This window comes from Magallana gigas, chromosome 9 (assembly GCF_963853765.1).
Source record: "Magallana gigas chromosome 9, xbMagGiga1.1, whole genome shotgun sequence".
Taxonomy (NCBI): Eukaryota; Metazoa; Mollusca; class Bivalvia; order Ostreida; family Ostreidae; genus Magallana; species Magallana gigas.
This window is the reverse complement of record NC_088861.1, coordinates 23,794,553-23,809,067: the sequence shown is the minus strand read 5'-3', so window position 1 is coordinate 23,809,067 and position 14,515 is coordinate 23,794,553. Positions and strand designations below refer to the sequence as shown.

The window sequence follows — 14,515 nt, the reverse complement described above, 5'->3', positions numbered from 1 at the left end:
AGGCAAGTCACAAACCGAGCAAAATTGCTCTATGTTGAGAAACTAAATGCTTGTAAAAAATCTAGTCGATTTCGCGCTTTAATAGCATTGTAATACTTAAGAAATTGCCAATACGTTTTAACGACGATATATAATAAACATGCAAGATTGAAGCTAAAATCAAACATAAAAAAGGAAATTATCCTTTGCATAAGGATCTATATATTTAAAAAATTCTTCCTCGTAGACATATAAGTAGGGAAAAATTAACGTTGGTGAAATTTATATGCTCAATATTAAACTAATAAAAAAAATTATCCAACTCCCATACAGTAAGGTAATATGTACAGCACGAAAGAATATTGCTGACAATTGAAATCAGTTTTGTTTCATAGGAAATAGAAAATAAATAATCCTAATAACAAGATTGTAAATGGTACATACGACATTTGTGTTTCTTATGAATTGTCTGTTTTGAATTATTTGCATATAAAACGTTTTTAAAGTTACTTTTTAGTCAGTAAAAAATTATGAAAGTTGTTCAGAAATAATGGAGACAAGTAAAAAGTTGGCACACTCATTGAAGAAACACAAATAATTAAGCAAAGAAACATTACAATATAGTTAATTATTTGTTTTACGACGGTGCACAAAGAAGCGGTGGTCGGTTTACCCGGCACTGGCGCACAATCGGAGTGAAAAAAAATTAAACATCTATGTTTTAAATGTTGGTAGGCTCACAATTAATGACAAAAGAAACATTAATCAAATTATCTAGGTTCTTTTTTTCTATTAATTGTGGCTAACTTTTGTGCAAGTTTTACTAGTGTTCGATTTGAAATAAGGAGAGAATACAAAAATATTTACCAAGCAATGGAAATCTGACTGTGACGGTATATTGAAATTTGACATCAAGGCGGCGCAGCAAATATTCATAGAATTCGTGGGAATCTCGGAAAAAAACCTTTTTTAGCCAAGGAAATTGCATAAACAAAAACTATACGATGGGAAGGGATCAAAGGATAATATACTGGCCCCACCGTCACCAAAATTTTTAAATCCCTCAGATCAGTCCTCAACTCAAATCCTTAAAGGAAAAGTGCATGAATTTGAGGTAAAAACTCAGACTTGAGGCTGAGTAATGACTTGAGGAAAGTTGGTGACGGTGGAGCCTGATTGTTTATCTAGAATTAAAACAAAAGGCTAAATACCAAGTACTTTTTAAATGCAAAATGATTTCAACAGATCTAAGATATACCTGTACATACTGAATGGATACTGGATACGTTTCACAGCTACTGTAAGTTTACTTTTGTGAAGAATATCTCGATTTGTTCACAAAAAATCAGGAATAGGGAGATTAGTATGTAATTGTTGCCATTTTAAAATCAAAAGAAAAGTTGAAAAATGAAGAATAGTTAATGTTTTCCCATCTTTTGTAACATGTTTAAAGCGCTTTGGAGCAAGGATAAACGGTAAAATGATGTTCCATTGAGTTTGTAGTCAATTGATATATATAAGCTTACAAAAATAAACAAATTATGACATTTGTTTCAATAACGTTAATAAAAGGTATCCTGATTTACTTGACATTTTATGTTAAATCATGGGAAAAGTAATGCGCGCCGATACCTATATTCAATTTGAAATCATTTTAAAGAAGAAGTCGAAAGCTTGTTTCAGTCCGTTTTTTGAGAGACTGTATGCATTTTATATATATATTATTAGTCAAAAATGGACAAAACTCCTAAATTTGTTCCTTATTTCCTTCATATTTCATTGAATATGACACTTTAAAACATGATTTTTCATTATGTTTACCAAAAACTTAGCCCCGGTACACCCTATCTAACAAAGCTTTTGTTATGAAGCATCATGAAAAGAATTTATATCTTTAATTTCATAAACCTGTAGATACCTTTCATTTACTAGATCTTGACCTTAATGAGTTATCTTTTTCCCAAGGGAGTAAGAGTAAATGTCTCAATAATTTCCGAACAGATATATACAAACTGTTTTATTTGGTTTGTAAATTATTAAATAGTAAATGAAAAGAGACTACTATATGCAATAAATGCGCCTAGAAAATCTTTCCAACAAAAGGATGGTGATTTGACGAATTTTGAAATGAAGCGGTGAAACAAAATCAGCAACAGCAGAGGGGTGCATCATGCGTCAGGCTCAAGTATGGCGCAGAGTTAACTTAACGAACTACAAACTTGTAACAGTAGGTACAAAGCGAATACCCAAACTTTCAATACTGAGGGAATATATATATATATATATATATATATATATATATATATATATATATATATATATATATATATATATATCAACATGATGATTCATTCGGGTGGTGACTGATATGCTAGGAGTGAAGTTGTCCGATTATCTTAATAATTTATTTACATATTCTTTTATATAGACATTGGAACTACGTTAAGGGTACCTATTTACTCGTTCTCCTGTTTAAGTGAATAAATCAATTCCAGTGCTTTTTCTTCTAATTTGTTTCTATCAAAGCAAAAAATGAATCGTATCACTATTTGCATGTCCAACACTTTTATTCCCTTATCTAAGCAAAAGGGCCCCGCATACATGTAGTTATCCAAAATGGACGGTAACGTTCCCGTTATAAAAACAGACATTTATTTTTGGGGGGAAACGAAAAACGTCTATGACATATCTTTTTCAAATTTTGATGCATGTAAATTTATCTGAAATAAAAACCTTTTCTAAAAAAAAATGTAAACTCATGACGCAGCGATGTCACGCATATATCATGTTATAAAAATTAATATAATTTTAATTCTTTAACAAACTTTAATCAAATTTTTAATTCAAATGTGTTATCATTTCATCCTATAAAGCGGCCATGAGATGCAAGGTGCATTGTGTGACATTACTTTTGTATCAATCCTTGTATATATGGTTTTATAAACAAACTAATGAATATTTGGTATCATAATAATTTTCAAAACTCTCTTTTTATATAACACACGGTTTGGGTTTTGTTTATTAAGATATAGACGACTGTTTAAGCAACCCCTGTCAAAATGGCGGTACGTGCGAAGATCAGTTGGGTAAATACGTGTGTCACTGTAATGGAAATACGACAAGCAAAGACTGTTACATCCCATGTATGTAATTGTGTCACTTTTCTTGCATAAACTGAAATTAAAAGAAAGGTGCAAGACCAAACTAATATATTTTAGTCCAACCTTATCATCTATCTCTATGTTGTGGCAGGTAAAGTTATCAAATAGCAAGTGAATGTATCTCGTAATGTTTTTATTGAAGATTCTCCTCATCTATTCATCAATAACATTTTAACGGTTATTGCTTCTTTTAAATCCCTTTCCAAGTCTTCCTTGATGTTTTGGGGGGTTTTTCCGCTTGCCACACATGCAGTGAATATATTGATGAAATTGGTTCCATTTTGATGACAGTTAAATATCATAAAATTGTTTCTTTCATAATTTAGAATTTGGATGGAAAAAAATGGGAGTTTCATAATTTAAATTTTAGGAAACAATATGTTTGAATATGTCTCATTGCGTCAAAATTCGGCATTGTCACGTAAAATTCGAGCTTTTTCACCAATGCTGATCAAGTTTATCAATTTTGACAGTATTTCATGTATAATGTATTGTATGTAGCAAAACAAAAGACTTTGTAAAACAGTATTAATATAAAAAATGTTTAAATGGATAAAAGAATAAACAATGGTAGAAATATTATATTGGTATTAAGTCCATTATAAGAACGGAACGGTACATGCACACTTTCACGTCAAAACATGGCTGGGGCAAAATTATTCCCGACTTTTACGAAATAAAAAATAATGTGTGAGATGTCTGAATATTCACGTTTGGCAAAAATGGGAGGTCATTTGAATTTTTAATTTGCGTTTTTCTGGAGGGGAGTGGGATGGAAATGCACAGATTTGATGTTCAAGTATGTGTGTAACTTCGACGTAAACAAAATCTCATGCCTTGCTGGATGCACCTCCGATTCAAAATTTCGTTTAGAATAAATCATCTGTATCTGAAGTTACGCAATTTGGGAAAGAATACTAGTGTACCAAAGTTAAATTATCTAATATTAGCATTACCCAACTCAAAAACTGAACACTTAAAAACTTATGAACATGATATTTTTCATTTCCTATTGGACCGTACTACGGAAGCCCATTTAGGACCTATCAAAAAATATTTTTGAATTTGATATAGCGAATTCTTGAATTTGTTAAAACAAATTTAAATCGTTATAACTAATTGTTGAATCCGTTATAACGAAATAAATTTGTAATAACAAATTTTAGGAATTCGTTATAACGAATTTTATCTGTTATAACAAATTCGCTGAATTCGTTATTTCAGATTTTAAAATCTGTTTTAACAAATTAAATTTGAAATAACGAATTCTTGAATTCAATTTAATGCTGTTTTCGACAAAATAACATCAACAGCATATATTACTAAAATATCATTTATATTTGAACTTAGTGCGCTTGTTCTTTACAATTTCAAGTGTTTTTGTCTATTATAAGAGTACAGTTTTAATTTTTATTTATTCGTTTTTATTGACAAAATGGACAAAAGTGACGTATATCGCACTTGTCTTGTACTACACATTCTACACAATAAATTAACATAATTACGCACACTGCTGGGGAACATGCGGGATTTGGATGTTAGCAAAATTGAAAGAATTTGAATTATTCTGAATTTTACGTGTAAGTAAAAATATTTATATAGGTATTTCTGTAAGTACATGAAATAAGGAATCATCGTTTGGCGCTAGTGGTGTTAATAATTGTAGTCCGTACGTGGTCAAATTAAAAATAAATGTTCAAATAACTTACTGAAAACATTTATGACAATGTTATAAAAAAAAATTGCTTTATGATTGATAGACACAATAAGGTCAGGGATATTGGCTGAACAGAATTTGGCAATGAAGATTAAATGATCGAATACCAGTAAATTAAAGCTTTTTGCAAAATGATTCCGTAGATTTGAAGTGTAAGTGAAAAATATTATATAAAGAGACAACTGTAAATAATAAACATATATCAAACTAGAAAACAATATTAGAATAGCAGAGACAAATAACTTTTAGTGTAATCAAACTTCAGATGCAAAGTCTATAAAACGCTTAGCGTTTTATAAACGACGATGTCAATTATTCCTATGCATTTTCATGAAAATATAACAATTACGTTTCACTTCTTATTAGACGGATTTTGCAAATATTTGATCTTGTTTCCGTACGCCATAATCCTCAGCTGGGTTCTTGATGCTCTCAGAACGGATCGAAAAGACCGCAGTTTCTCTGTGACATTTGTCTTCGATCCCTTTACTAGATTGTAAACACTATAAACTAGGAAACCTACATCAAGAACAGCTGTAAAAGGAGGCAGTACAATGTCGGCAAATGAAGCAGCGCTTAGGACTACGCGTGCAACTGCTATAGGTATACTGCTGATCATAGACAATGTTCCAGCTGCAACTTGAAGTGCTGTTGCACCAACCCCGTTTGCATCGTCTGTATGCATTGTCCGTTCCTGTATTACCTGAATTAATTTTTGGAGTTTTTTCAAGGAATCTTCCAAGACTCTAGATCGTTCGCGAAAATTCATGTAATAGCGCTGAAACTTTGCATTTGCATCCCTATTTAACACTACTTCGGTTACTGTTGATCCAACGACAGTTACACAACTTACAGAACCAATAACAGCTCCACCAACTGTCAAACCAAGGGATACTCCCGCTGTAAATGGAGCTACAATAACTCCTGCAATGGCAAGTGCTGATCCTGCAATGCCTACTGAAGACCCCACAATATTTGAAATATTTACATTTCTTCTTCGTCCCTCTAATTCATCAATGATCTCGCTACACAGAATTTCTAAAGCCATGTTGCATCTCATCCACATATCCAGTGCCAATTTTGCGGTAGTTAGTGTAGATTTAGCAAGGTTTGTGTCGTAGAATATCCTAAAGTCTTAAAATAAAAGTTTTTATTTAAAACTTGAGTTAGTTATTCATATAAGTGTATAAAATAATGAAATTGCAAAAACATATCTTAACATATAAAAAATTATTATTTCATGGGTAATTACCTGATTGATTATCATGTTTATGTTTTTGCGGTACAAAAGCCACTGGTGGGTCCATCAAACAGTTACATACTCTGTACCTGGCTGCAATTCTGTGAAATTGTCCTGAAAAGGTCCTGAAGAGAGTAATGTGAAACTTTGAAACATTTTCAGCATCAAATAGGCATTTGTAAACGGCATCTATATGAGCTAAATATTGTCGTCTTCTCAGAAAATCTTTAGGCTGTTTTCGTCTTCTGATTTGACTATAGAGCTTCCATTCTGTTTCAATTCTGTCTTCATGTATGCTAGCACTCAGAACATATATTGGTACTTGGAAACACGTTGCTGCTGCGATCAGTTCTAGATCCTGTAATGTCATCCCGTCTTCAATTCTCTCAGTGAAGAAAGTCGCAGACTCTTTAAGTATTGTATCACGAAATCTAAAAGCATCCAAAACTTTATGGTCTCGGTATTTGAAGTTTTTCAAAGACTCTCTATCAGCACTTTCTTTCTCTGCAATTAGAAGGGGACCATATATGTTTGGAGTTTCTTTTATTTCTGCTATTACTTCCTGCATGATTGTTTGGTATTGTTCTTCACTGCCAAATATATCTTTGCTCATGCATCGATACAAGGAATGTGTGTAGTCGGAAATCGTGTCTATCATACGGTCTTCCATGTCAGTTCTTTCCATGACAAGACGAAGCTCAGAATGTATCGGAATTATGTTCATTTCTCTACGTACATCATCACAAAACCAGTTTTCAGGAGGGTTTACTGGGAAAAACGTAATAAGCGGCCGATGTCGTTTGTTTTTTCCTATTTCTTGATTTTCTGAAACTGTATAAGAATTGAAAACTGAAATTTTACCCAGTATGACACTCTTGTTTAATATATATTAAATCATATTTCAGCATGAGAGGAAGAAAGATACAATATTGTAATCAAACATTCTACTTAGTGTGTTGGGTCATATCGATGATTTATGTATTTTAACATAAATATTACAGCATTAAACGCAATCAAAATGCAATAGGAATATTGATATCCATCTTGCTATCGGTTTATCTGTTTATCAATCCATTTTTCTGTCTGTCTGTCTGTCTGTCTCACCTACAGACCTCATCTACATGTATCTATCTATTTAACTATGAAACATTTTATTGTGATCCTGCTTAAACATTTCACTTTACCATCGACTTTTTTGGCAACATATGGAGGGGCCAGCATACAGTTACATCCAGTCTTTGAAATGATTCGATCAACATATTCTCTTCCATTTTTCTTCTGGACGAATAATGTAATAAAGTATCGGCAATTTTTTGCTTTGACATAGGTCGTTGGAGTTTTAATCTCCCAACTGAAATTTTCCTTGGAGTTTTGAAAAATGTATATTGGAAACCCCGTCCAGTCAGCTGCTATCTGAAGAGACCGTTCGAAATTGTTCTCCGGAAAACTGCAAAGAAGTTAAATATTCCGTTATTTTTATATACTGAATCGCTACAGTTGATAAAATCTATACTTTGTATCAAACTTTGAAACGCACCATTATTTATACGCACCTCATGGGTAATTCTACGTCTTCATTTCCAAATACATCTTTGCTTATGCATTTTGCTAGTGTTCCTTTTCCGCCAAGCAATAGCTCTAATTGCCTCCCTTCTTCTGCTAAAATGTCGTTGATATGTTTGTAGTCATCAGATAGCCCTCCAGGCCATGGTGTATCATCTCTCTGATAGATCAACTTGTTCTTTTCCAGTATGTGTTTGTAATGTTGATGAAGCCCATGACGACTAGAGGGTGGACAACAAGGCATTAATTCTGAAACCAAAATAACAATAAGCACTTTTTTTCGGTTTTATTGTTTTTAATCAATTGATTAGGTGGATATTATTTATAAATAAGTAACTGTTAAACTATTTAATGTAAAACAGAGCTTTCGGGTTTATCCTTTTACTGAAACATTGAGGTATGATTAATTCCTTGTGCACTCTCAAACTATTATGTCAACTTTTGTTGAAATAATTTTAATGTACATTTGACGATGGTATTGTTTTTTCTGATGTTTCTAAATCTAATTGTTCATCGATGAATTAGTTTTTGACACTTAAGAAATTGGTTTTAGATCCGATATTTCCGATAATGAAAATTTATAATTGGATTACCTCTTGGTCAATACATTACATGTGTTACAAAATAATGTGACACGTGTGTATAATTCTAATTTTCAATTAAAAAAAATCTTTGCCTGTAAGAGAAACCTGCTTCAATATATACTCAGTTTTTCTTTTATAAATTCTAAATATGATATTTCAACCAAATTCACTCACCCAGCGATCGAATTCGATCAAGATCTATTGTGTTGTTGGCTATGGGGAACTGCCCAATGATTTCTGGAGTTTTTTGACGGCATAGACATTCTTCTTTGAGGTTTATTTTAAACGATGGACTTTCTTTGCTGCTTTTGAAAACCAAAGGAGATTCAAATGTATACAAGTAACTACCGCAAATTGGAAGATACAAATTTGACTCTTCTCTGCCTGAAACATCTCTTGGAGAAACAACATAAATCGCAGCATTAAAAATACTTGCTAGTGCAAATAAATGTACTGTTTTAGCTGATTTCCAATCAGTCAATTGTTTCCTGAACGCATCTTTTGATAACTGTTTCCCAAGCGTTTCTGCATTCTTTTCGTTCTTCTGAATGTTCTCTGAAATATTTTCTTCAACATTTACAAGTTGCATGTAAACTTGTATAAAATCCTCAGTTTCTACGTGTGCTTTTAGGAATTCCTTAACATCCTTCTCTTGTTTTGGAGTTCCGTAAATAATATGAGCAAAAAGATCATACATATTGGTTATTTCTACTGAAGAAACATCTGAATAGCTTGATGTCGAAAAAGATAAGAATCTTTTATCTTTTGTTAGTAGAAAATGTGTTAAAGTTTCAAAGTTGTTGCGAAACCTTTTGTCAACACATTTTGAATGTTTTCTATTTGTAATTTTTAAACCACAGTCTATATAACGATCGATGTTTTCATCACACCGTATGAAGTGGACATATATTCTGTCAAATCGTAAGAAAAGTATCAATGGTGGGTCATTTGCATCGTCCTTCTCACGGATCACAGGTTCAATTTCTATCCCCATGAATCCTTCTTCTTCACATTCATACATTAATACGACGCTTCTGGAGATAACCTCGCTCACTGCATAACATTCACGCAATGATGGAGCAACTGCATTTTTCCTTATGCTTCTTATATCTCTTTTGGCGTTTTCAATCCAACTTTCTTTCGGATTTTCTATTTGCGGTTTAAACAATGCAAAGTAGAACAGATGTTTCTCTTCATAAGCCGATATATGCTCACGGCATTTTGATATTGTCATCTCTTTCTGTATGAGGGGTACAACAATAGAGTATAGCTCATTATTGCCACCATATGATTGCAATGCTGATACACGTCTTCTCAAATCTTTCAAAATAGACTCTTTGTCATTCATTGTTGAGTTAGTTTTGTAAACAAAGCGAACAAAATAATAAATCTGAAAAAGATACACATTTGAAATTAATCTGAGAATAAAAGTTTAGATCTCTCTTTTCGATACAAAACTAACAAAAACTTTATTGTTTAACCTCTACTGACATTGTAAAAAAATGTGTCCTTTTAAAATTTATGGAATACTTCTACGGTGAATGGCAAGTTGAATTCCTTTTACCAAGTGGTCATTGTCTATATTTCATAAGACGAAAAAGACCATCTGGAACATTGTTATTTTGTTGTATTTACAGTTTCAGTTATATATTTTTATACTCAACAAGCATTGTTACCTGTCAAAACAAAACATTTATACATCTTTCGTACAACTTTTGTACTTGTTGCTTGAGAGATACGCATTTAAGCATCACTGTTAGTGATCAAAGGCTGATGGGCAAGGCTTCAAGAAAGCATTAACGCTTAAAATCATTCAATGTTCATACTTAATTAAATAAAAACCCTATTCATTTCGAGAGTTTAATGTTTTTTAAAGTATTGTAGATTAATAAATTCACACAGTTAGTTAAAAATCCACTATGTTTGGTATTTCAAATTTAATACAGCAAAATTTTGGTTAAAAATCCACTATGTTTGGTATTTCAAATTTAATACACCAATATTTTTCTCTGATCGGGTATAATGTATGATATGATAATGACTGCAATTTCGAAGTGTATGTTCATAGTACGATCCTCATTGAATGTGAAAAACTATCTTCATATCTGCCATATCCAGGACGCAGAAAATTGCTTGGACGACAGGTTAATCAGTCACTAAGAAGACGACAATACAATTCTCACCCTTAAAGTTTTCTATTTAAATTACAAATTTAAAAGTGTATAATTTTAATCCTTGGAATGGAGCAAATCAAGTATTAACAAACTTCTAAATACTTCTAAATAAAAAGTCATCAAATGTCTTTATCTTCCTGCGATCTTCTCTGTATGTACACGAAGGCTGATTATTCATGATATTTATGTCTTTGTGGTATCACATGATGAAAACACAGAGTAAAATAAAATTGTGCGGCTCAATTTCATGATAAGTGGAATTATACCAAGAGAAAAATTTTTCTCCTTGCTCTATTATAATACTTGTAAGGTCTTGGGAAGCTGTATTTAAAAAATGATTAAACGATGTTTGTGTTTACCTGCGGGACCTCTCATCATTTTAACCACCTGAACTGTATTTGTGCTCTTCAGTATACTTCACTCGTTTTCGTATATTACTGCAATGTTAGTTACATAGAATGTGTAGTCTTGCTGAGTGCAGTAATAAATCATTTTGTATCAAAAGTCGTCAGGACACCTGCAAATCGTGATTTATGTACATAATATTTTCTTTTTTTAGAACTTGGGCCATTGCCAAGAACAAATTTTAAATGTTTACATTAGAGTAACGTTATTGGTATTTGAATATTATAATACTCTTCCAGTACTTTAATATTTTATTTAAAGAAGTCTTTTGTGTTACTATTACTAGGCTGCGCTTTTTATTTTTATCAAGGATCTTTTGAAACGGTACTGTTAAGAACTTATTTTTAAAAGTATTAGGCGACAAAGCAATTTTAAAACATGAATACGTTCAAGTATGTTGTTGACGTTTGAAAGGATTAGAATGCTTTCGTTCATCTTTTTTTTTTAATCGCGTTTATCTTTGACTCCGTTTTTATCAATATATTGCTTTGGTATGTATTGTAGTTTATCATGATTAAATTCACGGGTATTAGTATGCAATAAACTACTATGCAAATTTTCAATCTGCACAGATTTTTTTCTAATCTGCAAAAAAATATGTTTGATTTAAATAACTGATCTGCGATAGCGCTTCAAATCACATGAAGGCGCTATCAAGTGTTAAATGAGAAGGAGTCCATGGAAAAGAAACACAATTTCAATTATTCATAACTGATTCAGGTTCATGACACTTGAGATATGTCTACTTCAAAATTTCTTGCTGTATATACCCATATTTAAGAAAATTGTTTTTATTGCCTTCAAAATAATGTTGGATTTTGTTTCGAGTATTGATACAAATTCCTATCGTAACAGGTAAAATTTATTTACCAGAGCATGATCTAGTCCGGTAGCTATAATATGCATTGTTACGTTCAAAATTGTTTTGCACACAGTTTCTATATTTTTATGTACTATAGATATCAATTTTGTACTAAATGTCAATTTTCTAATAACAACTCTTAAATCAATATCTTATTCTTAATTTCGAGTGTGTAAACGCCAATTGCTCGGCACTGACCATTTCAAAAACATCAGTTTGACAGAAATTAAACTAAGAGTTACACTGTACAGTAAATAAGACGACAACTCACCCACTTGCATAAAGAGGCTCCGTGTCCACATTAGAATTTGTCCCGGACGTCTCTGGATAAAAAAAGAAAATATTGATCTAAGCTGACCCAAATCAAATCGATCGTTTTCAACATGCAGCAAGCTGCACGTCGTATTAAAATCTTTATCTTACAGAAAAAAAAAATCTATTTTGAAAAATCCATACATTGCGTCAGGGGGTGCAATTTCTTAGTAATGGTATTCTGGCTTTTTATACCACCGCTCCGAAGGGGGTATACTATTTTACCCTTGTGTGTCTGTCTGTCCGTCCGTCTGTCTGTCTGTCTGTCTGTCTGTCTGTCTGTCTGTCTGTCTGTCTGTCTGTCTGTCTGTCTGTCCGTCCGTCCGTAACAAAAATTTCTGTCGCATTTATCTCAGCAACTATTTATCGCAGATGATTGAAATTTTTACACAGTGTTTGTTAAGGCATGCCATATCGTGGGATATATTTTTGTACCTTCCATTTAAGGTGGAATATCCCTCTGATAAGAGAGATAACTTCTGTAGAAAAAATCTCACTTTGTTTCTGTTAACTCACAATTATTAAGGCATGTAGCAATAAGGGAAGCAGTGCTGGGCCCCAATTTATGTTGGAAGACATTTATTTAATATTCAATTATAAAAAAATAAAGGAAATTTGAACCAAACGAACTAAACCCAAACTTTTGGCAAGTGAAAATAAGTAAAGAAAACTTTCACCAAATAAATGTAAGAAGCGAATTATATTTATCAAAATTTTAATGAGGCAGTGTTTATATGTATACCCCTTCCCTCCCCCAATGGATTAATTTTTTTTAGAAATATTACTAAATTTTATGTACTAGTTCAGTACATGAACAGTAGGTGTTAGATGTTTTAGGCCAGAGAATTTTGGATGAAATTTTGCTCTCTCCCCCCATTTATAGCTCGTTCACAAAGGTGAATGAATTATAATTGAGAAAAACGTGACTTAGGCTTAATTATCATCGTTTGAAACATAACATTTTAAATGTTCAAAATTGAATATGGGGTTTCTTATCTGAGAGAGCAGATATGTGACAACAAAATTAAACAAATAATAATATTACATTTTATTCAAGACAATATATCCCTATATTGAGATCATACCAATTACTGGAAGATCATTCATTTGATCCCCTTTTAGTGTGATAACAAAATGCTCTCATGACTGGTTTTATACTTTTAGCATTTCTAAAACATATTGATCCATTCACATGAACTATTATCTTATCCAAATTTAAAAACAGAAAACATTTCTGATTAATTAGAAACTGTGGCAATTTATCAAGTACTGTATGTGAAATATGTATGTAAAATCTTCAATAGTCTATGATAAAGAAAGATAACTCTTGCTAATTAAAGCAATTTTAGTTACAAACCTATGCAACAAAGTGCTATTCTGAACTAAAAAGCACTGCTTCATTATGTTTTCTAATATGAATTGGCAATGTATATAACTATATATTATTTACATATCCATTTAATATTTTTAATTTTACGCTGCGATGGTAAAATTTTGCTTTTTCTATTCACTATGTCTAGTTTTCTTCATACTAAACATGATTGGACACATAATCAATTTTTGAGAAATCTAGAAGCTCTTCATCACTTCAACTGAATCTATTGATATTGACTTTCATGAAAATCAATATGAATTTTTTTTAAAAAGATATGGTAAAATTAATAGCAGAGGGGTATTACACCTTAAATGAGTACTTTGTTTATTTTAGCCAAAATTTTCAAACAACTTTTCCTCAAAGATTTCTTAGCAGCTATTTATCGCAGATGCTTGAAATTTTGACACACTATTTGTTTAGGCATGCCATATTGTGGGATATATTTCTGTACAAATCGGATGCCAGCTTTCTGTTAAATGTTGACTTTGCTTATTTTGCATATTTACATCAGAGCGGGGGTATCACTAGTGAGCATTGGCTCACAGATATCTTGTTTATTGTGATGTGAAATTAACGTTTTCATTTTTAAAACATAGCAGTCATTGTTATGTTATTGCATTATAATTTGTTTATTGACATAAGCGACAGTCTCTTTCAAAAGGATTATTTGTGATGTAAGCATCTTGTCACGTGATCATATTCAGTAAAGAGTTTGAACGCCATATTGAGTGTTGTGACTTTACATGGTGTCAGAAGTTTGAAGCTGCAAGGATTATGGAGCAACTGAATTCTCCAGGCCATTTATCGATGGAAGTAATCTTGCAGAAAATTGGAAGGAGTGGATCAAATTTTTCGATATATATTTTGCGGCTACATGAATCGGTGAGAAGAACGAGAACATACAGGTAGCTACATTTTTGCACTGGCCGGCATTGAAGCACGCCGAGTCTATAACACTTTTGGGATCTCAACCGACGATATCGATGCTGATATAAATGATGTTTTGAAAACTATATTGAAAGAATTCTGTGAACCCCGTTAAAACGTAGCGTACATAAGACATGAGCCCATTGACAATTATGTGACGGATCTGAAAACTAAAACCATCCGTATGAATTTGGAAATTAATCTGACGGATTAATC

The 14,515-nt window shown here is 32.1% G+C and overlaps 1 protein-coding gene across 1 annotated transcript; it reads right to left on the bottom strand.

The window, feature by feature from the left end:
• Window positions 1-4,546: 4,546 nt before the first annotated feature.
• LOC136269566 (uncharacterized) lies at window positions 4,547-12,074 on the bottom strand. The gene is made up of 6 exons (XM_066071753.1): window positions 11,957-12,074; window positions 8,419-9,634; window positions 7,651-7,909; window positions 7,282-7,544; window positions 6,110-6,928; window positions 4,547-5,991 (listed from the first exon to the last, which is right to left on the bottom strand). The coding sequence occupies exons 2-6, from the start codon at window positions 9,590-9,592 to the stop codon at window positions 5,210-5,212; spliced, it is 3,297 nt and encodes a 1,098-aa protein (XP_065927825.1). The 5' UTR covers window positions 9,593-9,634; window positions 11,957-12,074; the 3' UTR covers window positions 4,547-5,209.
• Between the last annotated feature and the right edge of the window lie 2,441 nt (window positions 12,075-14,515).